The sequence below is a fragment of the Vicugna pacos genome, chromosome 20 (genome assembly GCF_048564905.1).
Source record: "Vicugna pacos chromosome 20, VicPac4, whole genome shotgun sequence".
Classification (NCBI taxonomy): Eukaryota; Metazoa; Chordata; class Mammalia; order Artiodactyla; family Camelidae; genus Vicugna; species Vicugna pacos.
The window spans coordinates 3,974,821-4,002,814 of record NC_133006.1 but is presented as its reverse complement, the minus strand read 5'-3'; the positions used below and the strand labels follow the sequence as shown (position 1 = coordinate 4,002,814).

General features: G+C 44.0%; 2 protein-coding genes and 1 pseudogene across 3 annotated transcripts in view; 2 read left to right on the top strand and 1 right to left on the bottom strand.

Annotated features, from left to right (window-relative positions):
* Positions 1-4,759, top strand: part of LOC140685452 (uncharacterized) — a 165,823-nt gene extending 161,064 nt beyond the window's left edge. The window contains exon 5 of one of the 2 annotated variants that reach the window (XM_072944745.1): positions 4,621-4,759. In XM_072944745.1, the coding sequence (XP_072800846.1) occupies positions 4,621-4,624 (4 nt within the window). In that variant the 3' untranslated portion in view covers positions 4,625-4,759. Of the gene's footprint in view, positions 1-2,784; positions 3,704-4,620 lie in introns of those variants that run through there. The other variant, XM_072944744.1, reaches the window with a different exon arrangement.
* LOC140687866 (uncharacterized) lies at positions 26-5,585 on the bottom strand. The gene is made up of 3 exons (XM_072945808.1): positions 5,486-5,585; positions 4,596-5,407; positions 26-2,801 (listed from the first exon to the last, which is right to left on the bottom strand). Exons 1-2 carry the CDS (start codon positions 5,583-5,585, stop codon positions 4,680-4,682), a joined length of 828 nt encoding a protein of 275 aa, XP_072801909.1. The 3' UTR covers positions 26-2,801; positions 4,596-4,679.
* Positions 5,586-7,943: 2,358 nt separating this feature from the next.
* LOC102532007 (ryanodine receptor 2-like) overlaps positions 7,944-27,994 on the top strand; it is a 41,935-nt pseudogene continuing 21,884 nt past the window's right edge.

Sequence of the window (27,994 nt, the reverse complement as noted above, 5' to 3'; positions counted from 1 at the left end):
GAAAATGAGAATTCTGACTCCACTCTGTAAATGTAATCATTTTATTTTCCATGCTGTCATCCTAGCAGTGGAATACATATTTTATGTTTTACTTTTTAATTTTGATTTATCCCTTAGGAAAAACTTTTATTATTGTAAGAGCTACTGGAAGACAAAAGGCATGTCCAAGTAGTCATATCAGGATGTGGGAGGGTACAGCTCAGCGGCAGAGCAAGTGCTTAGCATGCTGAAGGTCTTGGGTTCAATCCCCAGTGCCTCCATTAAATAAATAAACTAATAAACAAACCTAATTACCTCCCCTCAATACAAACAAAAGTAGTCATATTAAATAACCAAATAACAAACAAAGAAGAAGAAAAATGCTAAAGCAAAGTTGCTGTTTTAGAGAAAAATAAGAGATGGTTCACACTTGCAATCAGCAATATACATATAAAATACTGCTTCAAGTCAGCTGTCAGAGGTGGGCAAGTTCAGACAAAAACGTTCTAGTGAATTGACATTCAGTTCACTATGTAAATAAACTCAGAAAAAGACACCTTTGCATATGACTAACGGACTCACACTTGCAAACTCCTTTTCAGAACTGTTCATTGTATTGGTTGGTCTTTTGATTTTTAGAAATTAAGTGCTATCATGAGTCAAAGATCTCCAATTAAGGTATTAAGTACTGAGTACAGTTATTATGTTTTTACAGAATCCCAATGATTTTAAATGGAACTTAGAAGTGATTAGAAAAAACCCACTAAGCAGACTCAGGATATGGGGGAGAAAAAACATCCCATCAAGAGTCACGTGTAGCAAGCAGAAAGTTTCCAAAATCCACAAAAAAGAGAGGTGTGCAAATAATAAAGTTCTGTTAAAAATAGGAACCAAGAAAGAATTCTGAAAAGCAAGGGAATTCTGCAAAGGACTGTACAACAGTCAGTCATGTTTCAAGAGGAAGGTACCGCAGAGTAAATCTTAAGCTGCGGCTGAAGTGCTTAGCCAGCAGAATAAACCTATTTTGTTTGCTTTCCCGCAGCTCACGTATCTTTTTAGAGGCTGTGAGGCCGAAGCAGGAAGCTTCCAAAGGCCTCGGGAAATGACACAAACCCAGATGAGCATGGCTTTCAGGAAACTTAAACTGCTCCCCTAGATAAGATTTTACTGCACTTGCTGCAAGCCAGACTAATCTGGGGGTGAACTGCCCACATTAGGGTCTTTGATGGATAAATAGGTGACTTGTAAGCGAGCAATGTCCCATAGGACTTTCTGCAATGATGGTAACATACTGTATCTTCTCTGCCCAACACACATGCCACCAGCTACAGGTGGCTGTTGAGCAATTTAACTGTTGGAAATACCATTGATGAACTGAATTTTAAATTGTATTCGATTCTGATTAATTCAAATGTAAATGGCCTCATGTAATCAGTGGCTATGGTATTGGGCAGTGCAGTACAGAGCCTTTCTGTCCCTTTAACTGAAGGCTTCTGGTATCATTTTACTACATATTCTTGGGTTTTCTGGGTTTAAATATTACCCACGGCTTCTAGGATCCCCAGGGATAGAGAGAGCATACAGTTACCCAAACTGGGATACTTTGAGAAAGACAAGGAGTGTTAGTAACACCCCTGATGAGACAAGAGACAAAACTGGGGACGGTCCAGGACAGGTAGGAAGGTACATTTGCCCATCCATAGGGACAGCTGCTTGTAGGTCCTACTGGGACTTAACCAGGCTTTAGTTCGTTTCTTTTTGGGTTGCTGTTGCAGATAACGTGTGAGCATCTTCTGGAGTCCACGTTTTCATCATACCATGATTTTCTTTGCCCCTACAGACATTTATCAAAATCTTTATAACTCATTTCTGCTTTTCCAGTGACTCCCAACCACAAAGTAGGGCAACATCTAACACGATGCTAAATGACCAATTACAAACAGAAATAAATAATCAGTCACACTGATATCTGAGCTCAGACCAAATATCTGAAGAGCTAAATTGGGCCAGAGATTTTAAGCTTTCTTCAGGCTTTTTGGTAAGAGGTGGAAAAGCCAAAAAGATTGGAGGTATCTCTTTGGGGTATGGTCACTCAGCATTTCCCTGACAGGTGCACATTCTCCCGAAGGGATTGAACTGGGCAGCCTGTGCCTGGAGCAGCTCATTTAGTCCAGATCGTGGATTGTTTGGGGGACTGGAGCCTGGAAATACAAGTTGCTTTGGACACTCTCTGAGTTTTCTGCCGTCAGTAGAGGACACAGATTAAGATCAGCCTTTAAAATTATGTTAGCGGCCTAGGAGAACTCACGGCAGAGTAGCTTCCTGTGGTCAGAACTCAACCTGTCCTGAAATAACATAGGGGGATTTTTCTGTGACCTAAAATACAGAACATGAATTGAAGCACCGAGTCAGAAAAATAATTTTAAAAAACCAGTTGTATCTATGCCCCAGATGCCCTTAAAGCAACAAACTCACACAACGGGCCAGTTCTCATGTAACCCATCTGGCATGGCCTGGCTCGTCAAACCCCACCCACCTTCCAGAACACATTTTGTGTTGAATACAGTGAAATTTTATATTAGGAAAAGAATATGTTAAAATGTGATAGGCATGTGGATGACTAAGAAGAGAGAAAGTCATTATTCTAGGAGATTTAGCAATGGAGCAGTTCAGATAACCAGAGGAAGGTCTCAGAATCACTTTGTCAAAGGTTCTCACCAACCCGAAGGACGGCTCTGAGTGGTGCGGTGAGGTCTTCCACAGAGACGTCATGCTGACACCCTTTCTCCTTATTCGCATCTTCAGGCCCAGCGCTGTGTCAGCTGCAGGAGGAAACAGCCCATTAAATACCAGATCCAGCAGCAACTTAAAACACGTTGCTGTACTGGCCTCACACAGGAATGGGGGGATTCAGAGACGCAGCTTATGAATCATTACCTAGGAAGTCGGCCAACTGTTTTGCCCAGGATTATTCTTTCCCCTTTTTCTGCAGCCTCACCAGTTTTACGTGATTTGACACGACCACTGCTCAGATCTCTTTTCCACGGGGAGAGTGGGGCTGTGGACGCACTGTCTTTCCAGGAGTGGTGATGATTTGTGTTGCTCTGCCCATGCGAGCTCTTTTGCCCAGTTCTTTGGAAACTAACAGCCAGAGTGTCCGTAACAGCTGTTTGGAGTTAGGAGCACAGGTTTCGGACACTTCATGAACTGGCCTGCATACGCAGAGCCTGAAAGCCCCGGCCCTGACACCATCAGCCCAACGTCATGTAGGAGGTGCTAAGCATTCAGACCCAAGAACACAGACTCCCTATCGGCCAGTTCCTGGACCCAAGCAGCCCAGGAGAGAGCCCACTTAGGATACCACCACCACGCTGAGAGCAGGTTCTCAGACTGGGGAAGAAAGTCAGTTCCCTTTGGGTTTAATTGCCAAGTTTGGAAAAGGAGGCAGGGTTCCAATGAACACCAAATGAGTAGGGATTTATAAAATTCATAAGGAATAAACATCATTGCAGCTTTCTTTTTAGTAACAGCATTTTGAAGGCAGGTTACAATTCCTGTAATGGGGAATTGGTTAAATAAACATGGGTAGGCTTATTTAATGGCGTATTGGGCATCTGTTAAAAATGATGGGAATTGTTTAAAATGATGACTAATGATTGGGAAAATGTTACAATATATTATTAAGGAAACAATCTATATCTGGGATCAAGAATTATTTTACTCTTTCTGCTTGGCTATATTTTCCTTCTTTTTGGAAGAGGAGATAATTAGATTTATCTATTTACTTATTTTATTTATTTATTTTTAATAAAAATAAATGATTAGGTCTACTTATTTTTTAAATAAAAATCATTAGGTTTATTTACTTATTTTTATTTTTAATAAAATCAACTAATTAAGTTTATTTATTTACTTGTATTTATTTTTTAATAAAAATAAATAATTAGGTTTATTTACCTACTTATTTTATTTATTTAATGCAGGTACTGGGGATGGAACCCAGGGCCTTGGCGCTCTAGCACTGGGCTGGCTATTCGCTCCCCCTTGGCTATATTTTCTAAAACTGCTGCAGTGAACGTGTATTATCTTGGTGATAAAGTGATAAAAATGCACGCACAAAAGAAGAGCTATGTAGCCTCCAAACACTGTTTAAGCCTCTTTCAATTTTGACATATCTAAAGGTGTAATACTGTTTCCTGTCACCTCTGTCCTGCTCAGGGCCCCTCTGCTAAGTCCTGAGACAAAGAGGCTTTGCCCCAGGCTGGTCCAGCTGGGCTAGAAGTCCTGGAAGGCTGCTGGGGCCCATCCATTAGAGCAGTGCTTACACTTGGAATAGGAATTGTGCACCATTTGATTTAACCATTCACTGTATGCCTACTCAGTTCTCTGGGTGCTGGGAGAGGAGGGGGTGGCGGGTGAGAGATGGAAATCGGTCTTACAGCTCTTTTTCATGGTCCCCTGGCCCTCTGGCCCCCAAGCCTCCCAAGGGGGTTCTACAGAGCCACCACCTCACAATAATGGTAATACTCGCAACCACTCCCTGAAACTCATGCCAGACACTTAGGAGAAGGTTCTGTATATATTAGTTTTCTTCTTTTTTCTTGCATTTTCCTTACCCTTTGGGATTTTTTTTTTTTTTAGTTGAAGTACAGTCAGTTTACAATGTTGTGTCAATTTCTGGAGCACAGTATAACAGTTCCTCAGGAGGGCAGGCGGCAGTTGGTCGAGCGGGCGGCGGCTCTGCGGGTCTCCCCCCGGGCGCCGGCCCTGCTCCCACCCGCCAGCGGCAGCGGCTGCAGCGGCGGCGGCGCCGTCCCTCCGGGAGGCGCACCGTGGGCCAAGCGGCGGCCGCGGGGCTTCGTGCCCGGCATGGCGGCGGCGGGCGCGGGCCCCGAGGCGGTCCGCGGGCAGGTGCTCGGCGTGGGCCGCGCTCCAGCAACCTGCGACCTCGGCGAGGGCTCACACGGCGTGGTGTGGTGAGTGACCGCCCCCGCCCGGCCTCGGCGGACGCAGCTGCGGCGTCGGGCCCGGCCCCGCGACACCAACCCCTGCCCCGACCCCCGTTGTTCTACCCAGCCTTCCACGCGCCGCGGGTCTCGGTGGGTAGGGGGAGCCGGTCCGCTCGTGCTGGCTCGCTGCTCGCGGCTCTTCCCGTGCGGCCCTCGGTGAGCTTGGTGTGGTGAGGAAGGGCGCGTTGTTGGGGTGGAGGCCGGGACCCCGGCACCCAGGGACCCCCCCGCTAGAACGTGACAAGGCCCCCAGCCCCGGGTGCTGGCCTCGCTGCCTAACCCTTGACGTCCCAGTATTTTCTGAAATCTGGGTAGACAGCAGTTTATACATGTGTTCCCTGCCCTGAGCGCGCTGCCCGGCCCCGCCTCGGCGCCCTCCTCTGCCACGCCCCTTCCTCCTCCCACCCAATCGTCAGTTCCTCAGGTGGGCAGGGGGCAGTTGGTCGAACGGGCGGCGGCTCTGCGGTTCTCCCACGGGGAGCCGGCCCTACTCCCACCCGACAGCTTCCGCGGCAGCGTCTGCAGCGGCGGCGCCTCAGTCCCTCCGATAGGCGCGGCGTGGGCCGAGCGGCGCCCGCGGCGCTTCGTGCCCTGCATGGCTGCGGCGTGCACGGGCCCCGAAGCGGTCCGCGGGCAGCTGCTCGGCGTGGGCCGCGCTCCAGCAACCTGCGACCTCGTCGAGGGCGCCTACGGCGTGGTGTGTTGTTGACAGCCCCCGCCCGGCCTCGTTGGACGCAGCTGCTGCGTAGTGCCCGGCCCCAGCCCCGACCCCAACCCTAACCGTGCTGCCCATCTTTCCGCGCGCCGCGTGTCTCGTGTGTGTGTGTGGGTGGAGTCGGGCCGCTCGGTCTGGTGCGCTGCTCGCGGCGCTTCCCGGGCGGCCCTCGCTGAGCGCGTTGAAGTGTGGAGGAGCGCGTTGTTGGGGTGGAGGCCGGGACCCCGGCACCCAGGGACCCTCCCACCAGAACGTGAACAAGGCTCCCCAGCCCCGGGTGCTGGCCTCGCGGCCTAACCCTTCACGTCCCAGTATTATTTTCTGAAAACTGTGTAGACAGCACTTTATACTTGTGTCCCCAGCCCTGAGCGCGCTGCCCGGCCCCCCTCGGCGTCCTCCTCTGCCGCGCCCCTTTCTCCGCACACCCAATCGTCAGTTCGTCAGGAGGGCAGGCGGCGGTTGGTCGAGCGGGCGGCGGCTCTTCGGGTCTCCCCCCACCAGGCGCCGGCCCTGCTCCCACCCGCCAGCGGCGGCTGCAGCGGCGGCGGTGCCGTCCCTCCGGGAGGCGCGCCGTGGGCCGAGCAGCGGCCGCGTGTCTTCGTGCCCGGCATGGCGGCGGCGGGCGCGTGTCCCGAGGCGGTCCGCGGGCAGGTGCTCGGCGTGGGCCGCGCTCCAGCAACCTGCGACCTCGGCGAGGGCTCCCACCGCGTGGTGTGGTGAGTGACCGCCCCCGCCCGGCCTCGGTGGACGCAGCTGCGGCGTTGGGCCCGGCCCCAGCCCCGATCCCACGCGGGCTGCCCAGCCGTCCGCGCGCCGCGGGTCTCGTGGGGTGGGGAGGGTGAGCCGGGCCGCTCGGGCTGGGTCGCTGCTCGCGGCGCTTCCCGGGCGGCCCTCGCTGAGCTCGAGGAGTTTGGGGGGGGGCGCGGGGAGTGTGGTGGAGGCCGGGACCCCGGCACCCAGGGACCCCCCACAGAAAGGAAACAAGGCTCCCTAGCCCCGGTTGCTGGCCTCGTGGCCTAACCCTTGACGTCCGACTGTGAAGCCGCGAAGTACTTCAGATGCTAGGGGCTGCGGCCGTGGTCTGGTAGGCGGTTCGTAGCGGAGTGTGTGCACAGCCCGGAAATCATTGTCTTGTTTGCCCCCCTTGCCTGCGTTTTCTGTGGTCGGCTTTGGTTCAGCACCTTTCGTGGTGCCAGTGCTGAATTGCCCATCACGTCCTTGGGCCCTTAGAAGAAATTAAAGCTTAAATGTGTACTGAAAAAAGTCCGTAGTTTCATGACATGTTTGTTGAAAACTTTTTTTTTTTAATCTGGTAAGATTTTTTCCTAGCCTGAAGATGATGTAGATCTGGTAACTATCACGGCTGTCGACTTACGTGACTATGTCTCTATCAGATGAAATGTGAAGTCCTCTTAGTGTAATTTTTTTCCCTTTCTTAAGTAAGATCCAAGTACAAATAATGGAATTGGAATCCTGGGTCCAGATGATAGCTTTTAATCTTCAGGTTGATGACATTTAATCTAAGTTTAATCTGTATTGTGCTTTATTAGTATTTAGTAAATGTTGGTTAACAGTGCTGGGTTTATAAAGGATTTCTTGGTTGAGAGATTAATGATATTTAAATAACTGATAAATTTACTTACTTATTGTTTAAATTTTTTCTAATTGAGGTGTAGTCAGTTACAATGTGTCAATTTCTAGTATGCATCATAGGTTCAGTCATACGTATATATACGTATACATGTATTTGGTTTCATTTTATTTTCATTAAAGGGCCTGGGTGGGTGTGGGGAGACGTTCCATGCAGGGCTCTGGCAGGAAGGCAAGAACCAGAAGTTCCTTCCACATTACAGGGTGGCAGCACAACTGGTTGTGGTTCTTTAGGCAATTTATTTTATTTTATTCATTTTTTATTGCAGTACAGTGAGCTTACAATGTGTCAATTTCTGGTGTAGAGCACAAGGCTTCACTCATACACGGATATATATATATTCGTATTCGTATTCTTTTTCACTGTAAGCTACTACAAGATATCAAATACAGCTCCCTGTGCTATAAATTATAAACTTGTTTAAATATTTTATACATGCCAGTCAGTATTTTCAAATCTCGGACTCCCAATTTATCCCTTCCCACCGCCTCCCCCCCCCCCCCCCGGTAGCCATAAGTTTATTTACTGTGTCTGTGAGTCTGTTTTTGGCTTGTAAGTAAGTTCCTTTGTCCTTTTTTTTTTTTTCTTAAGATTCCACATATGAGGGATATCATGGTATTTTTCTTTCTCTTTCTGGCTTACTTCACTTAGAATGACATTCTCCAGGGCCATCCATGTTGCTGCAAATCGCATTATTTTATTCTCTTTTATGGCTCAGTAGCATTCCATTGTATAAATATACCACAATTTCTTTATCAAGTCATCTGTCGATGGGAATGTAGGTTGTTTCCATATCTTGGCTGTTGTAAATAGTGCTGCTGTGAACATTGGGGGTGCTGGTGTCTTTTTGAGTCAGAATTCTCTCTGGATATATGTCAAGACTGGGATTGCTGGACCGTCTGTTAACTCTGTTTTTAGTCTTTTGAGTAATCTCCATAGTGTTTTTGGTAATGGCTGCAGCAAACTGCATTCCCACCAGCAGCGTAGGAGGGTTCCCTTTTCTCCACAGCCTCTCCGGCATTTATTGTTTGTGGAGTTTTGAATGATGGCCTTCTGACTGGTGTGAGTTGATACCTCATTGTAGTTTTGATTTGCATTTATGTGATAATTAGTGATACTGAGCTTTTTTTCATGTGCGTATTTGCCATTTGTTTCTCTTTATCGGAGAGCTGCTTGTTTAGTTCTTCTACCCATTTTTGGATTGGGTTGTTTGTTCTTTTCTTATTAAGTTGTAGGAGCTGTTGTATATATTCTAGAAATTGAGCCCTTGTCTCTCATTTTTTTCAGATAATTTCTTCTATTCTCTAGGTTGTCGTTTTGTTTTGCTTATGGTTTCCTTTGCTGTGCAAAAGCTTGTAAGTTTAGTTAGGTCCCATTTGGATGTTTTTTGCTTTTATTTCTGTTCCTTGGGTTGCCTGCCCTAGGAGGACTTTGCTGAGATGTATATCAGGTAATATTTTGCCTATGTTTTCTTCTTACAGGTTTATAGTGTCTTGTCTTATGTTTAAGGCTTTAGGCAATTTATAAGTTGTTTTTCAGATTCATAGCACAAAGGTGTTATTTGATGTTCCCTTTATTTCATTTCTTTGTCCGTCCACCTAGTTTAGTGTCCCTCATCCCACTGTGCTTCCTTCCTGGCTTTTGACTGACTTCAACAGAAAATAGACTGAAAAAATTGAGAAGTTATGAGTCTGATAAACACTTAGGTATTTATGGCTATGTGAAACCGAGTGTTTGAAATTCAGATCGTCTCAGCAGATCTGAGCTGTCCCCTTCTGTCTGTGCAGCATTGGTAAGGAAGCAGTCCTTGTGCTCCAGCCAGTATCCAGCAGGACCAGCCTCGCTAATGAGCCTTTCTGCAGGGAAGCCCCAGCCCATGAAACAATGGTCACCCAGCCCACATGTCCAAGAACAGAAATCAATCCTTTTTGTTTCTCAGTATATTATATTGTTGATAAATATTTGTTTTTTCACCTTTTAAATGATTGTAATACAATACTGGAACACGTAGTACCTTTGCATAGTTCAAAGTGAAGTTGTGTGAAGTGGAATAGGCAGTCCTGAGTCTTCCTCCCATCTCCTTTCCCCTGCCATCCCAGTCCTCTCTCCTACAAGGAAACCATTGTAGTCTGTTGCACTTAAATCTTTGTGGAACATTATGCAACTAAATGCTAATGCAATCTGTCTTCATGTTTGAAAATGCTTTTAGGTTTTTTTCTGGTTAAATCTAATATACTTTCTAGTATATTGTTGATGTTTTTGTGTTTTGTGTGTATCTGAGTGTGATGGGTCTATGTTCATGGATAGTTTGTGAGTGTGTGCATAAAGATTTTGTGTGCGTTGAAGCGTTCAGGGACCCTCTTTGTGTTACTTCTGAAATGTAATGGTTGAAGAACCTGGTGGAATTGCTGACATGTGTTTTCAGTGTCCGTGGGATAGTCTTCTGTATATTTAGTAATCTGAGTTGTTTGTGACTGTGTGTGTTTAGGTTCATGGGGCTTATGGGGTGTGTATTCTGAGAGACCAGATGTTCAGTATGTGTATTTGCAAACATGCTGTATGGGTTGTGTGTTCAGGAATTTTAAAATAACATGTTTTAGGCCTGTGGGATTCTGTGTGGGTATTTTGGGGGATGGCTCATGATTCGGCTGCACACTGGGTGGAAATAGATCCAGTTTCAACACCCCAAAATTCACTTCATGCCCCTTCTAAGTCACTAACTCCTTTTCCCCAAAAGTAATCTTTTCCCCAAAGTAATCACTGCCCCGAAAGTCTACACAAAATAGGTAAGTTTTACCTTTAAAAAAACTTTATATACATAAAAAGTAGAGCATTATTTTGTGTCTGGCTTTCTTCCCCTCATTCTTATGTTTGTCTATGTACCCATGTCATTGCCTGTAGCAATCATTGTTTGTTTTCATTGCTCTATGGTGCTCCATTGCACGGCTTTTATTAAATAAAGTTGGTTCATTTGACTGTCAGCATCTGGGTTATTTATAGGATTAGGTTGTCATGCATCTTAATAATCCTCTATTTTTTAATCACTTAGTAGTGTTCCATTGTATGGAGACATCATGATTTGTTTATCCATTTACCTGTTGATGGACTTCTGAGCTGTTGCCAGTGTGGGGCTGTTATAAATAAAGCTGCGGTAAGTATTGAAGTGCATGTGTTTGTCGGACATGTCTTCATTTCTCTTGGCCAAGTATCTGGGAGTAGAATTGGTGGGACACATGACAGGTATCTGTTGGACTTTTTAAGAACCTTCCAAACTGTTCTCCAGACTGCTTGTACCATTTTAAGTTCCTGGCAGCAGCATATGCGAGTTCTAGTTGCTCTACATCTTCATTTGCACTTGATGTGGATGGCTTCTGAATTTTAGCCATTCTAGTGGCTGTATGGTGGTATCTTATTACGATTTTAATTTTCATTTCCCTAATGAAGATTTTGAGGCTTTTTTTTCATGTAGCTTCTTTAGTAAGATTCTCTGTTTTTTACTGGATTGTTTGTGTTATTCAGTTGTAAGTGTTCTTTATATAGATTAGTTACAAGTCTTTAGTCGAATATGTATGATGTGCAGGTGTTTTTATTTCTTCCTTAATTTTTCATTTTTAAAAAAGTGGTTGCTGCTGTCACATGAAAGTACAAGTTATGTTTATGCAGACTTTTTCCAGCAATTTGTATAGCGTCTGAATTCACTTGTTAATTCAAATAGTGTTTCTCTAAGTTCTTTTTGCTATTTTAATTTAGCACGTGTCATCTGTGAAGTATGACAATCAAATTTTTTCTAGCCTTTATATCTTTTAAAAATGTATTTTATTGCACTGGGTAAAAACCTCTGGAATGATTTTGAATAGAAACAATGGTATTTGGCATCATTTGCTCATATTTTCAATATTTCACTATTAAGTATGATATTTTACATATTTTTGTAGACTATTCTGTATCATACTAAGGAAGATTCAGTAAACCTGTCACTAAAGTCACAATTATTCAATGTTGCCAGATAATAGATTCTTGCCTCAGGCAGGAAAGAATTCCAGAGTGAGGTACAGTAAAGTGAAAACAAGTTTATTTAGAGAAATACACATTCCATAGACAGAGTGGGACCCATCTCACTCAGAATCAAAAGTGACTTAGAAGACACACACTCCATAGGCAGAATGCGGACCGTCTCAGAAGGCCAGAGGGAGGGAGACTGAGAGGTGTGGGCTGTTTACAGTGAAAGGAGACACGCAGTCCACAGGCAGAGTGAGGCCGTCTCAGAGGTGAGAGAGCGAGCAACCATGAGGTGTGGGACTGTTAGTCTTTACGGGCTCAGTAATTCCATATGCTAGTGAGCAGGAGGGTGAGCCCAGCTGCTCTGGGGAAGGGGCAGGGATTTCCAGGAATCAGCACCCCCCCCACCCTCTTTCTAGCCTTTTACGGTCGGCCTCGGAAACATGGGCCTGTGGCTGTGCCTTGAGGCTCAAGGTCTCCTGGCAGTAGAATCTTCTGCCATCTTGGTTCTAACGAGGGTGTCCTGTCCTCAACTGCTGTGTCCTTCCTTCAGTGGTTGTGCCCTGCCCCTTTCCTTCTTATGTCACCAGTGGGCTGCAACAGAAGTTCAGTCTGTTGAAAGATGTCCTAGATTTACCCCAATCCTCCAGGTCTAGACCTTGCTGAATCAAGTGAGGGAGGGTAATGGAGAGAAACTCTGGGAAATGATTGACTATCAGAAGGTGCATGGAGGGGCAGCACGCCAACTGTCGTGACATCCTTCAGCTCCACGTGATGAGGAGCACCTCCTCTTTTCCAATGCATGCAGCAAAACTCGGAGGAAGCCTGCATCCACAATTTCAATGTTGGTGTCCACTGAATTTTAAAAGCTCATCAAAATTCCCAAGGCCAAGTGTAACCCTTTCCAACATGGCTCCATCTTAAATATATCCAAATATCAGTCAGCTAATTGGATCCATGCTCAGCTTGAGGCCCTTGGAGAGCATTTTCCTTATAGACTTGGGGACCCCCTGTGCCTTCCCTACATCACCCCCCACTACCACCAGAACTATCGATCTTTTCTCCAGCCATTCTTTACCAGTTTGCATGGGGAGAAGAATCCCCTATGCTTTTGTCCCCTCCCCTACTCAGCTCCTCGAGGAGTTTTACACACCAGACTTAGAACCTGGAGAAACCTGCCTGTTCCCTTTCCAAAAGGCCTCCGCATATTGTCCTTAAAATTTATTCTTTGGGACCTTTTAATTAAAGATTGTAGTGGAAAGAAAACCAACGGGGCAGTCAGACAGATCTGGGGTTCAGTTCCAGCACCATCATTAGTTCTGAGGCTCTAGACAAGTTATTTAACCTCCCTGAGCCTGTGTGGAATGGATATAATTTAATAACCTGTAGGGTGTTTTGAGGCATAGAGACAGTGGATTTGAAGACATGCAGTGTAGAGCCTGGCTCATGGATTTATTTATTATTATTACTATTATTATTATTATTATTATCATTGTTATATTATTAATAGTATATCATTACTATTATCATTGCTATGCTATTCTGCTATTACTGCTTTTATGGCATACTGTTATTTTACTATGATTTTTATTTTACACATGAAGAGTCTGAGTCAAGGGGTCCATTGATCTAACGTCAATTTTTGAAGTTTTGTCTAAGTAAGAGCATCAGTGGCACATACGTACATGGCCCTATGTTAGGTGTGGGGGATGACAGGAAGATGAAGGTAGAGTTGCTTCCACTCGGGAGTCTCAATCTGGGAGGAGAGGAGCATGTGTGAGGGGAGCAGGGAGGGAGAAGGTGGAGACAGAGCACCGTCACCGGTTCACCCTTGACCAGCACACGTGATGGTCTTGGGGGCAGAAGGGAAGAGCAGCTAGCTTATAAACTGGGAAAGGCAGCTGAACAGCTGTGCTATTACAGATGGGTCTTGATGAAGGACCATGTGTTTACCAGGCAGAAAAGAAAGAAATGGCATGAAGAGTAGAAAAATACACACATATATGCAAAAGCCTGGGGATGAAGCGTGTTGGATGGTGTTTGGGACAAGTTAGAAGTTCACTGTGATTGGAATATTGGGAGTGTAAGTAGAAGTTGGTAAAAGATAAGGCTGACACGTAGTGTATTCATTACTTATTGCTGTTTAGCAAGCCATCCTAAAACTTAGCTTAAAGCAGCAAATATTTATTATCTCACAGCTTCTGTGCACCCTTTCGCTGGGTCTTGTCTCCAACAAGGCTGCAATCAGGACCAAAGTCATCTCCAGGCTCCACCAGGGGTTGGTGCACTTCCCAGCTCCCTAACGTGGCTGTTGGCAGGATTCAGTTCCTCACTGGCCATTGGCCCGAGACCTCCCTCACTTCCTTGCCATGTGGCCCTCTCCACGGGGAAGCTCACAGCATGGCTGCCGGCTCCATCCAGGTGGGCAAAGCTTAAGGAGAGCGTGAGACACGGGTGAGTGCCAGCAAGGTGGATCTCAAGGTCTTTTCCTAATCGTAGGTGTAACATCCCACTCCTTTTGCCATATTCTACTGGTTAGAAGTGGGTCGGGAGAGGAGATCACACAGAGAGTGAATGACGGAAGGAGGGAGGGGGTCCCTGGGGCCACCACAGACTCCTGCCTAGCACACGGGGGCTGGGGCACATTATGGAGGCGTTTATGTGCTCAACCCAGGGAGTAGTGCCTTATTTTATGGGTCATGGGAAGCTACTAACCATGTTGAAGGGGCGGGGAAGGGAGGTTCTTGATGCAGTTAGATTTACATTGTCAATTGGATCACTCTGGCAGCAGCAGAAAGGACTCCAGTGGGGAAGACTGGAGATGAGGCCAGTAGGGAGCCCGTGGGACTACTCCAGGCAGGAAATGTGGGGCTTGGTCCAAGGCAGGGAGAGGAGAGGTGGTGGGGACGGGGCAGGTGGCAGAGCATTTTCTAAGTAGAAACAACGCATCTGACTTAGTGACTGGTTGTACGGATTAAGAAGGGAAACAGGCCAAACCTAACTCCAGGGTGAATTAACCGAGTTAGCCATCTCCAGGGACTCTATGAGCAGGAAACGCTGAAGGATAAGTGGTTCTGGGGTAGAACTGAGCCCGAGGTCCTGGGCTCTGGACTAAGCTAGAACTGCCCAGTCTACTCTCAAGCCTTGCAGATGTAAGTGTGAAATACACATTTTTATATCATTCTGCTTCTGTTGAGAACAGCACTCAGGACTGAAAAACCACTTGAATTATTTCAAGATCATTTTATGTCACATGCAAGTGGGTTTCTTCCTGCCCTTTGAATAAACGATTTCAATTTTCTTTGTGATTAACAGACTTCCTTTAAGCCAGACTTTTTTTTTTTTAATCAACTTAGCACCTCTTGTCTGTGAGCAGAGTTGCAGTTTCTGATGTGGTTTTCGCCTCCTGCAGGGAATGATCAGCCTTGTGCTGGAATGCATAGACAGGCTGCATGTCTACAGCAGTGCTGCCCACTTCGCTGACGTTGCCCGCAGAGAGGCCAGGGAGTCTTGGAAATCAATTCTGAATTCTTTGTACAAGTTGCTGGGTAAGTAGTATGATTGGATTTTCAAAGCAAGGGACTCTTGTCTATTCAACATGATCGCAGCAATTACAGCAGTTTTATCACACGCTTCTTAATCGAGGCCTTCGAGTGTTCCTTTCGTTGCACTGAAGTCAGTGATGTCTCATACCTGAATCCATCTCCTGAGTGTGAGATGTGGCCAGAGCAGCAGCTTTGCCTTTGGTTAAAGGGGAGGGTTGTCTTGGGTGTAGTTTTGCAGGCGAGGGGCCTCAGCATGGATGCACGTTAACTGTTTTCTTTTCTGATTCTGAAATTAGTTCCACAAGAGCCGGTCTTGCTTCTCGCAGTCCCATGTTGTCCGGGCTCCCCTCCGGTCTCCTCCTCTGGGCCTGTTGGGGTCTGCACTTGTGGCTCCCAGGCACCCTTGGCGCACCCTCAGCAGCAGCGGCGGGGCTTGACGCTGCGCTCCCTTTGGCAGGAGGCAGCCCTCCCTAAGGCTGTTGGCTGCCTTCAGTGTGGCGATGGGTGTCGGAGGCTTAGCGTAGCACAGTACTGTTCTTCACACGTGTTCCCGTTTCTTTTGGACACTTTGTTATCATCTTCTCTCTCATTGACATAGTAAGACTTCATCAACTTCTCTTTTTGTTGTTGTTTTTGACTTTTAAATATGTCTTGAAAAAGAAACTTCACTTGGAGCTGGAGGATGGAGCAAGGAAGGTCCTGGATTAGCTGATTGAAAGCATAGCATCGTGATTATTGCGGATGCGCGCTGGTCTCGGTTTCCTCCCATCCTCTGAACACAGCAGCGCACATTCCGTAGGCCGGCAGCCTCCACGCCGGCTCCCTGGCTGCTGCGTGGCCAGTGTTTGAGGGAGAGACACCTGGGGCCCTGTTGATAGTTGGAGATTGTCAGGTTTCTGGTTGAACTCTGTGCCTCCACTTCTTGTCTCCACCACCTGTATTTCAGACACCAGGGGCCCTCACGCATGTCCTCATGCATTTCACTGACTCTCTGATGCCTGGTGTATAACCGCTTGTTCTGGTCTTTGGGGTACTCAAACCGCAGGGCCAGTCTGCCCTTTCCTTTTCAGCTGTGACCTCACCTCATCTCTAGTCACCCGGCATCACGTCCTTCCTGCCCTTACCTCCAGTCCGGTGCTGTGCCTCCAGAGTGTGTAGAATTATTTATATCAGAGATTTGATACACAGTAAGACATATGTTTCTTAATATATGCATTTATTTCCTTAATTCTTTACATCCCATTTGATTTAAGGAAGGATTGAAGGGAGCTATTAAAATAGACATAATTAGAACCCCCGAAAACTCACATCTTGATGGATGGTAACAGTATAACAGCCCTATGTATCTCTAAGATAACACACAGTGATTTCAAGCAGTACTTGTTTTGTGGCTTCTAAACTAATTTTTTCATGAAACAAGAGGCACAATTTCTAAAAGTACTTTCTATACACACATGCATTCTTAACTGTAACTTTTGTGTTTCCACACTGCTACTCCTGAGAGGGTTTTTGTCAATCTGTGTGTGTGTGAACCTCTCCTCAGAAAAGCTTCCTTTTCCCTTTTGTCTGTTTTCCCGAGTGCCTTGCCTCTTAATTCCTTTTACCAGATCCTGACAGGGTGTCCTTTGTAACAGTCTGTGTCACATTGGGGGAACAGGGACTTGGAGTCTAGTGGGTCTGGGTTTCATAGAAGTTTCATCTGTTCATCAAACATTAATTGATGCCTGCTATGGGAGGTGCCCTACTCTGGGCAAAGGGGCACAGTTGTGAGCAGGGTCTAGCCCCTGTTCTCATGAAGCTTATGGTGGAGTAAGAGAGACAGACACTGTGAATCACAAAGCTAGCCGCAGTGAGCACAGTTTCTGGCCTTCCTGCCTCTGCCATCTCGATACAAGTTACTATTAAGTCATGTTAGTGACTAACTTACAGTTAGTAAAAGACTGATAAATTTGACTACATAAAAGTTAAAACAGAGGAAAAATAATATTACAAAATAAAAAACAAATGAGAATTTTGTAAAATATGCAATCTGTATGAAAGACAAAGGCCCAGTTTCTGTAATATGTAGAGTTTTCATAAATCCGTAAGAAAAATTAATGCCATCTGATAGAAAAACAGATGACAGGTGGCCACAGGTAGTTCCCAGAGCAGTAGATAAACAAGAATCTCAACATGACAATAAAGAGATGGAGATTAAAATAGTAAGTAAAGATCAGATTTCCCTTGTTAGATTGGCACAGACGAAAACCTTGGTAGCACCCATCACTGGGGACAATGTTGGGTAATATCTTCCTGGTGAGAGTGTAAATTAATGACAGTATATATAAAATTTTACTCTCAGAATTTCTACTTTAAGAAATGTATTTTAGAGATACATTTGTACTAGAGTACAAAGGATGTCCAGTGCAGAATTGTTTATAAGTGGCATAAAAATTGAAAACAATTTTTCTGTCAACAGGGGGTTGGTTACGTAAGTAATGGTACACCTCTAAAGTGCAGTGCTGAGTTATCACTGAACATTGAGGTTAAATATACCTCGTTTGGAAAATTGTATGAAGCAGGCTAGAGTGCTGGTCTTTTTAGTATGGCAATCCTAGGACATGGTATTAAGTAAAAAAAAAAAAAAGAAAAGCAAGGACGTAAACTTAGATTCCAATTGCATAAAATTAAAAATATGTAAAGATACATTCTTGTATAAACATTCGACATCCTAACAGATGCACAGAAAAGTGTAGGTGGCTGCTTCTTGGGAGCTCCTTTACTTTTCTGTGTGTTCTATTACGTATTTATTCTTAATCTATTTACATGTACTACTTTTATAATTGAAAAAATAGGCAATAGAAATGTATAATGCTAGAAAATTGATGATGAAAGGAAAAGCCAGTATGTTAATTCCAGTTGAGGTAAAACAGCATTTATTTCAGTGCATATAAAGTGCATATAGAGACTCTCTTTCAGTATGCGTGGTGGTTTTACTGGTGGTTGTTTCAGGAGATAGAATTATGGGAGATTTTGTGGTGTAAATGTTCCTTTGACTACTCTTTTGATTTTCTGTTTTTATTGTAATGAACACTGATTTCATGATCATAAAAAATAGAATAAAATCTTGTTGACTTAAGAACTGTCTGCTGCCAGTAGTTTCTGCTGAAGCCAGGGTGCTCACGAGAGGGGCAGTCCTGTGTGCGTACGCGGGTGTTCGCCATGGTGGGGTGGTCTCTGGTCAGCAGCAGTGCTTGGAGTTCAGTAAGATACTGCTGTCTCACTGTCCCTCTTCACACAGCTGTCAGAAAGTTTGGGTCAAGTGTCCACTCCAGATTTATTAAGCCTTCTCCCCATTCTTGTGAAAAGGTGGACAGTAGATTCTCTCAGGAGGTTGTGGTGTGAAATCAGCTTTCTTCCTCTTTTGCTTCAGCAGGCTTATTTAGCCTGGGATGGGAATGATCATCTGTAACAATTTTAAAATTTGACATGGATATAGTTAATATGTGTTTTAGGTGGGGAATGACAACAGTAGATGTGTGAGCCTGCCATCAGGAGGACGCGAGGGTCTCACAGGCACCAGCATTCGCAGTTTGCGAAGCATCACCATGGCATGCTTTCGTACATCTTTTCTGACATCCACACAATTAATCTGCAAGAGGCTTACAAGCCGGGATGATTTTCTAAAGATGTCTGAGAAATGCTCTTTGGTGACTCTGTGAATACTCATTTTAGGAAATTTCAGAGTACAAAACAGACAGAATAGAATGCTACTCTTTTAGGATGACAGAAGTTACCAGTTTCTGAATCCTTAAGATTTTTGCATTCCCAGATCATTTCTCCAGGGTCTTAGGGAGGTAGATCTTCCTGAATGCCCTAAAATACTGGGGGTAGGCAGTCAAGACACGAGAAAGAAGGGCCTTGGCTTCAAACGTGCGCATAGCAGGTGTTCTTGTGATTGTACATACAGGTATTTCCTATCTTGTTCTCCAGGAGTCCCGAAAAGGCATTTTATAAATAAGACACGTTTTTTTCCAACTTGGTAATAATCTCATGGCTATGAAATGAGAGTCAAACTTCAATGAAAATTCATTTCGTAACCAGTTTTGTGAGGTACTTTCTTACCTGCTTAGACACTACCAGAACCTCGCCTTCCTGCTCTCTTTAGACAGAGGGTTCCAGCAAGAAGAGATGGGAGGGGGTGCAGCATAGCCTAGGACCTGAGCACAGACTGGAGTCAGAACTGCCTGGCTTTAAGTCACAGCCCTACTGTGTGCTGTCAGTGCACACACGCTGCTCTTTACTTTCCAAGGAAGGTGCTTTTTGCCATGTGAGGGCAGAGAGGGAGGGAGGAGACAGCAGCTCCTCCTTGGTGGGAAGGTGGAAGCTGACGTCGCCGGGGGCCCTGGCAGTGGCTGAGAGCAGGCTCTCTGCAGGGCATGCTGGGCGTTTCTAGCCACGCCCCTGTGCCTGTGACCCGGCAGCTGCAGCTCTGTTCTGGGTGTCTGTTTGCAGCGCCTTCCCCGGCTTATAAGCAGCCGGTAGTCTACGTGCCGCCTCTTCTCCCTGCAGTCTTTCTACTGCTCCCAGTGGCCCTCTGGCATGGACTCAGGCTGACCCTACAGAGATGCTCTCTCCCCACGACCCATGGGAAACTCTCATGCAATTTTTGGCCAATGTGATCATGCCGGCCAATCCACCCAAAGGGTTACTGACCTGAGTCCCTGGACTGTAGAAACTAAGAGGCCAGACAAGGAATTTAAGTGAGGGTTTATTGAGTCAGAGTTGAAGCCACAAGAGCACGAGGACACTGGGATGTTATGATGCTGATAAGAAACGCAGACTATTTTTTAAACAATAATAGTTTTTCAGTTAACTGCCACATGGCTTGCATTTTGTATTCTGACTGGTTAAAAGTTTAACGATTGAATGAGTTATTTAACATTATAGAAAGTTGGTTCAGTGAACTAGCACTTCCTTGGTAAGAGCTTAATTCAAAATGCTTTTGTCATCTTGAAGGGTACTGCACCTAAACACTGATCTTCTTGTTCCGTAAGAGACTGGATACTGTTTATTCATTAAGAAATAACATGCCTTCGAGTTTCAGACAACGTGCAGAGGTGTAGTAGTAAGACAGTATCAGATCTAAACGAGCTTAAAATAGGCTAAAAGAAGACCTGCAAACCACTGTATTACATTCACATTTTACCCAAGCTGGTATTTATAGTGCCAGCCCTAGTGCCTGATGGCATTTATGTTAATATTTCTTAAAATGAAGAAAAATAGAATGGCGAATGAAAGGTCTTGCTGACTCTCTTCAAGGCCAATTAGCCAGCAATTACAGAGTAGTTTAGGGTGTGGCATTCTTGTCAGGCATTGAGGAAGCGACATTTGTCTTGAGTTTGTTTATGAACCTTGAAGCACCATCTGAAGTTGCCACTGGCGTGTTGAGACGTCTGAGAGCGCCTGCCGCTATAGGTACTGAAGCCGCTTTTCCTTTCTCTTTTTAAAAAGAAAGTAGCTGTAGTATTTAATTTTGAGGGGGCGGGGTAATTAGGTTTATTTACGTATTTATTTTAGTTGTGATACTGGGGATTGAACCCAGGATTTTGTGCATGCTACCAAGGAACATGCGCTCTACCACTGAGCTGCACCCACCCCTCTTACTATTTAACTTTAAAATTAATACATCTTCATTATAAAAACTTAGATAACTAATAAAAAAGAAGGTAGAAACAACTTTTAAATGTAACCACTCCTTTTAGTGTATAACCTTGAAAAATGTTTCTTTGAATTTAAATATAACATTAAATACATGCAAACCATTTCACACACCCACATGCACACACATACACTAGCATCGTGCGTGCCTGTGCAGATCCCTGTCCTGCTAAGACATCAGCTGTGGCCCGATCCCCTGAGGCTTTAGTTAGCTCTGTCCAAGTTCCAATGTCATGGACGGAGATAGGCTTCAGGCTTTCCCTTGATGTCTGTACATTTTGGGGAGTTATTCAGTTACACTGTTTTCCTGTTTTCATGCATCTTCGTGATTCTTGTTCCTCTGAGGTTACATAATATCTCGGCCACAGAACGTCACCTCTTCGCAGTTTCTTAATGAGCATTTGTGATTGATTTACTTATTTTACAGAATTTATTGTGGCTTCAGGGTGTCTGTGTGCACAGTTGTATCACCGAGCATGCCCCTCTTTCCTCCTTGCTCCACTCAGCTCCCTGTTTCTGATGAAGACAGTTTCCCGTTTTGACTAGGGGAGAGCCGTCTCATCCTTATCAAAGTTCCTCAGGATCTGTTTCTATCCCAGGCATTTCTCAGGATACATTGCTCAAAAAGTCAGCTCTCGTTCTCAAAGAAATACTCCAAAAAACAGTTTCTTCATTCTGTGCATATACTTATGTGTATATACATTTGCTTCACAAAAATGGGGTCATATTCCCAGTATTCCTTTGTAGTGTTTGTTTCCACTGACCTCTGTATTGGGCATCGTTCCTTGGCCGTAACTGCAGACCCTCCCCAAGTTTCAGTGGGTGTGCCCCACCCTGCTGCGGGACACGCCAGCAGTTACTCAGCCCACACGCATGCCGTTCCCAGTACTTTGCTGTTGTAAATGGAGTCGTGATGCGCTCCCTTGTATTTCTCTGTATACTCTTCTAATACTTGAGAAACTTGCTTAACTGATTTCTTCATAACTAACTTGCTGAATTATAAGTCACATACCCTGTTTATCTGTAAGATATCGTCTGCATGTGCACACACACATTCATAATGTTCATGAGGCATTCTGATTTACTGAGTTAAAATTTTTTGTTAAAAAATAAATACATTTTTAGTTTGTCGAGGTCGTCATGTTCCATCTTTGACTTACTAACAGATTTCCTAATGCATTTCTGTCTTACTGGAATAATGAACCCTCACTTGAGTTAATGCTGCTAGCTAGCTCACTGCTGAATATGATTTGTCAGTACCATCCTTGTATAAGATTTCTGGATCTGTATTCGTAGGTGAGAGTTCCCTCTGGTTTTCTTACATGCACACACTCTCCGTTAGGCATTGGCATCAAAGGTATACTGTCTGTAAAATAAGTAGGGAGGTTTTCTTAGTTTCTTTACTTTGGAACACTTTAGTATAGAAATGACTTCTTTCTTGAATTATAGAAAAAAGTGTTTGGTCTTTGAGACACTTCTCAGTACTACCCATGGTTTGTTATTCTGTTCAGATTTTCCCCTTTGGGTTAATTCTGGGTGAAAAAATGTATATTTGGAGACCATCCTTTTTCCTAAATGTTCAAAAATCCAGTATAGAGGTATATAAAGTGGCACTGTAATTCCTTTTTCTCTTTAATTTTGTTGTTTTTCTCCCTTCTCCTTGATTAAAATCATTGGTGTCTAGCTCATATTTAAACAGAGTCCTTGACTATGTTGATCAGTCCCACGCACCTACTATTTCAACTTATTACATAGATCACTTCTACCATTTCCAGTGTATTAATTTCTACTTTTATTGCTATTTATTTTTTCCCAATTCTACTTATTTTTTATATTTTCCCTTGTATTTTGAGAGGAATGTTTAGTTAACATTTCTCACCCTCTTACTTAGCACTTAAAGTGTTTAGTTAATTTTTCTCTGACTACAGTTTTCACCATCTACCATTGTTTGTGTAAGGCAGCATTCCTATTTTTTTATATTTTCTAGATATTCTATAATGTGATATTCCCTTGTTGACTAAAAACTTACTCAGAAGAGATTTTAAATGTTTATGTGCCAAGTTTTATTTTTGTTTCTGCTTTTCTTACTAATCTTAAGTTTCATTACATTGTTGTCAGAAAGCATAGTCTAGGTACTATCTCTGTTTGCGGTAAATTTAGCGTTTTCTTTGTGACCTGCTGTCTGGTTTTCTTGAATATTCCATGGTTTACTGAAACAGTTTATTTGTGCGTTATTAGTGTCTTCAAGAATTACCTTTTGTCTAACATTTGACCTCTAGAAAATATTTAATATCTTGCATTTTAAAATAAAAAGATAAAGTTGAAGGAGTGGGTTAAATTTTAAACAAGCCACTATGCCTCATCCTTGACGCCCGTGTGTGTGTGTGTGTGTGTGTGTGTGTGTGTGTGTGTGTGTGTGTGTGTGGCTTTTGTTGGGGGCTGCTGGTCCCAGAGCTGGAGAACCTAAGTAATTCAGTGCATCATCTTTTAATAGTTGTACAAATGTTACAAGGACTCTGTTTACAAAACAGCTTTTCTTACGCAGTTGTAAGAACTGAAGCCTGTGCTTTCTGTCATTATTTCTTTTCTTCCTCTCAGGTCAGATAACAACTTTTTGGGGAGGAAGGAGGAAATGTGAAGGGAGTCTTTTAAGTCTGATTGAACTCCGTGGCTATTGGGTCTCTTCTGTTTTGCTGTTAACAAGAAGATAAACGGGGTATTCTCAAATCTCAGATTTTCAAACTGCTCCCTAGCACCACCAGATTTTAAATGGTGATTTTTCTTACAGCAACAGCTTTTTCACATTAAGCATCATATTATATAAAAATCTCACCAGCCTTTTATAAGCAATTACACTGTTTTCTGGACAGTCTTAAGGATGTACAAGTAGAATTTACAGAAGACCTCACATTTGCTTTTGAAAGAATGGAATGATTTAGAAACAAAAGTTTTAACTGGAGTGTGTTAGTTGGATTGAAAGAGATCAGAAGGGTCACATAGGAATTTCACGTAAGATGGATTCTTTGGTCAAAGAAGTGTAGGAAACACTAGGTGAAGCAAAGGTTAGAGGAGGTGACTTGACTGCAGGAGTTACTTCTTAAGAGTCTTTAGTGTGCATTGTGAATTTCTACATGGCAGAAAGATACAGGGGGAAAGGTTTTCACACTTAGCCACTGGCCCTCCCAGCCTCTCTCCCCTGTAACATTTAATTACATCTCTTTATATGTCGGTTATAGTTACTAGTCATACCTAGTAGTATTTTGTGCTGCATGTTCAGGAGAACTGGTGTTCCCTTAACTTCTTCATTGCACAGGTGAGGAAACTGCGGTCTAGGGAAATTTAATAATGTAGTCTCACAGCTGATGAAGAGCAGCATGAGGACCCAAGTGAGGAAAGCCCCAGCGCACTGGCTCCCACTGCCCGTCATTATTTCTTCCCGGTGTGGAGTGTAACTTTCTCAAAGCACGTTCCTTCTAATGAGCAATGCTTCTTCAGTTTTCATCAGTGAACATCAGTTCTTTTTTTTTTAATGTCTCAATTGTATATATGTATGTATGTGTGTATTTGTATAAATGCTTTAGGTATAAAGTAAAGCTATTTTGTTTTTGAACCAACACTTCCCAGCTACCATTAGCTTACCTTGCATTTTGAACTAGAAAGTTATGTAACTGAAATCTGCTTTTTTCCTTTTGCAGCAGGTCTAATTAGAGGAAATCGTGAAAACTGTGCTCAATTTTCTGGCTCCCCTGACCGGTTAATCAGCCGATTGGAAAGACTGGAAGCTTCTTCCGGTATGTTTTCCAGATACCTTCTTATCATGATATATTATTCCCGTTTTCCTCTATTTTGTGTTCTTTCAGACATAAAACCAAACTGAGACTCAGTGCAGTAAAATGTTTTCCCTTTAATAGGTTAAAAAGTTTACTGATTGATAAAATCATTGGCACTTTCATGAGTTGTTTCTAGCAACCTAACAGTATCCTCTTCATTTGCATTTAAAAAAGAATGAAGTCCTGAAATCCACTACCAGGTTAGAATTCCCATTCCTTTTCAAATCAGTTACTCTGAATGCAGTAGGAATGCAGTATACAAATAAAAGGATTGGTTTGGGTGAACTGTTTTTGTTTCTGTTTTTGTTTTTGTTTTAGTTGAAGTAAATGGATTTGTTTTTAAAGGATTGATTTGGAATTCCTATTTTTAACTTGTGTTCAAATGATTACTTGGCCTGATTTGGTAAAAAAAAATTAGCTTTCTAAATCATATAATACAGTAGTTTATTTTAAAGGGGTTCAGTAAATACTAATAAACATCATTGTGAAATATCTAAAGGCAATAAATCTGATGCGTCTGTATCTAACAAGTAATGTTATTTTTACGTTGGCATTGTGGAGACGTGCATGTGATTACCAGGCCTGCCTGAACTCTGGGGCACTGCAGGTTGCCTCAGGGACACCCCAGACTGAATCAATTGCTCCCCCATCTGTCTGCATAGTATTCCACAGTGCCCTTCCATAGCACTAATGTCCATTTCAGTTGCTTGCTTTTCCTTTCCGTCTCCTGCACTGGTTATGAATTCCTTGAAGGTAGGGGTCTGGTTTTATTCATCTTCATAGTCTTTGAACTTGCCATACCATCTGGCACCTATTAGGTGCTTCATGGTATTTGCTGAATGAGTGCAGTAATGAATGTTTGAATTCACTTGAGAAAATACCTGTCAGTACAGAAATAATTCCGTGATTTTTGCATAAAGACCCCATTAGGGACAGGAGTGTTGGAATCAAATGAACAGGGATAGAAGAACAGATGGTTGTGGTCAAAGGAGGTTACTTTTAAGTCACAGCGAAATTTCAGAGTTTAAGATGTTAGAAACCTAAAGTTAAGAGAAACTTGAGTTAACAATGAGTTCTAAGGCATTGCTGGGTTGTTGGGCGGCAAGAGGAGGAAAGGAAGTTGTTGAGATAAAAAGGCGCAGGAATTATGAGATGAGGATTCTCAGGGCATCACAGCGTGACTGAGACAACTGTGAATCAATATAGAATGCACTGAATAAGGAGAAACTGAGTAGCTATTGGGAGGAAGCGATCAGATTAGTGCTAACAGGGTGACGGTGGAGATGCAAAAATGGATCAGTTCTTGGCTCAAAGCATCTAGAATTGTTGGCAAGCTCCAGAAGATGCAAAAAAAAGTATGCTGGTCCCTTTATCTGGAAAGAGAGAGGAACAGAGCAGCCTTCAGAATGAGGCGTTCATGCTGCTTCACTTAAAAAAAAAAAAAAGCACAGCAAAAATTCTTAAAGGAGAAGAGGAGAGAGAAGGAAAGAGCAGAGCTGAGCGTTCTTCAGGCTCAGCCACTCAGAGTCCAGAGTTTAGTCGGAAGCACAATTCCATTGGCTGCAAATTGCTACCTGCTGTCATCCTGTCTCCATCCAGCTGTCGCCCAGGCATTTCTACCTCAAGTAGCAGCCCTGTGCTCGGAGGAAGCAGAGTGAAATTCTGAGTAGGAAGGACCCTTAGAGGATGCTTAAACTAACGTTCTCACTGGCAGAGGAATAAACCAAGGCATAGAACATTGAAATAACCACTTTGAGGTGCTAGAATTAACTTCTGTAGCCAGGACGAAAACCAGGTCCCTCATGTCAGGCTTGAAATATGTCCACTGTCCCTTGTAACCTCCTAGTTTTTAAGTATCTAAAATATTTTCCACTGAAACAGTTCTCTCTACTGTAGTTGCATTTATGCTTTTTGTGAACGGGTTTTTATCCTAGAGGTAGTAGAATGTGGCTTAGTTCTTAAAAGAGACAGTAGCAGTAATGATACACATCTATACATGCACACACACAGTAACAGTCAAAATGTGTTTCAGTCATGCTTCACTGTTTATTGAGTGCTTCCATAGGCATCATCTGATCTGTCTGATCTGAGGCTGTGGACCACACTCTGCTCTGCTCAGTCCCCCAGCTGCGTGCGTAGCTTGGATGTGTCCGTCTGAGCAGCAGAGCAGAGCGGGGGCTCTACAGGCTCTCAGTGCCCTCGGAAGAGGGCAGCGGGCACAGCTCAGAATAAAGCCCTGCAGACGTAGGGAGAGATCGACGAGGGCGTGGGGACAGTCAGCAGAGGGGTATGCTGACGAAGCAGCTCACCTCACCCTGGGGTCCACCAGCAGTAGGAGGGCGGGCTGATTCAGGACCTGGGCGGGCGTGAGACAAGGTGGAGGAGGAAGGGTCCAGAGAGGGCATGTTAGTAAGAGTTACCCCACAGTGTCTGGGGCTGTTTTATTGGGGGGCTTTCTGCAGAGAACACGTGCCTTAGTGACGTCCCACTTGCAGGGCGAGGGAGTCGGGAGTGTTTGTAACCAACTCCCCTTCTGTCGCTGGGGTGGTGCTGCTCCCAGGGGCTTTCATTCTGGGCCTCCTCCAGCTGCCACTGTGGGCATAGCAAATCCTGAAGCAAAGGGATGCAGGACCTGGCTGTCGGGAGTCTGCAGTGACCCTTGGGCGGGGGTGGGAGTCAGAGGAGGGCCCAGCAGTGTCTGCACCCCGCCAGCTGCTGGCTCACTACATGACAGAGAGCCTCAGAATGGGCAGCTGGGTTTCCTTTCCACATTCTGCATCCTAGCAGAAATAGTTTCCTCACCTTTGTATAAAAGTTGTCTTTAATTTACCCACCAGCCTCTGGTATTATTATTATCTGCTATCTTTGATTTTTAACGGACACGAATTGTTGAAACACAGCAACATATTTTGAACCCCACCAAAAACTTACTTTTATACATTTGTATTTCAAAGAATTAAGTCATTGGCTGAGAAATTAACATTAACAGCTCTTGTCTTGTAATGGGTTGGGATTTGGATGAAGTGTAGATTGTGACAGTTACAGTGAATTACCTCTATACTCTACCATTTGTAAACCTGAGCACTTTACATTCACCTTCTAAGAAAGTGAACTCCATTTGAAATGTATAAAGCTTTCTACAAGGTTCCTCTGGGCCCCTTCTCAATACTGCGCTCTCCGACGGACATTACATTTTCTGAATGTTAAGTTTAATTGACGCAAAGGAACTCCATTCTCATTGTTGACAAGGCAGGCTTGCTCTGAAAAAATAAATACACACGTAGCCATTTAGCTTTCCGAGCTCACAGTAAAAATACAGATAGTGAGATTTATTTTCTAATCTCTTTTTTAAACTTTAAAAAAGGATCTATTCCATTTTATCTTCTCTGATAGGTGATACCTAGAAATATCACCATTCTTACTCAGTTTCATATATTGTATATTTCTACTCATTTTTGTGTTGTTTTGAGTATTTCTCTTGTTCTGCAAACCAAGAAACATTTCCTACTGTAACCCTCCAGGAGAATGTTGTGATCTCCATGGGTTGGGATGCATTGTTGCAGGGT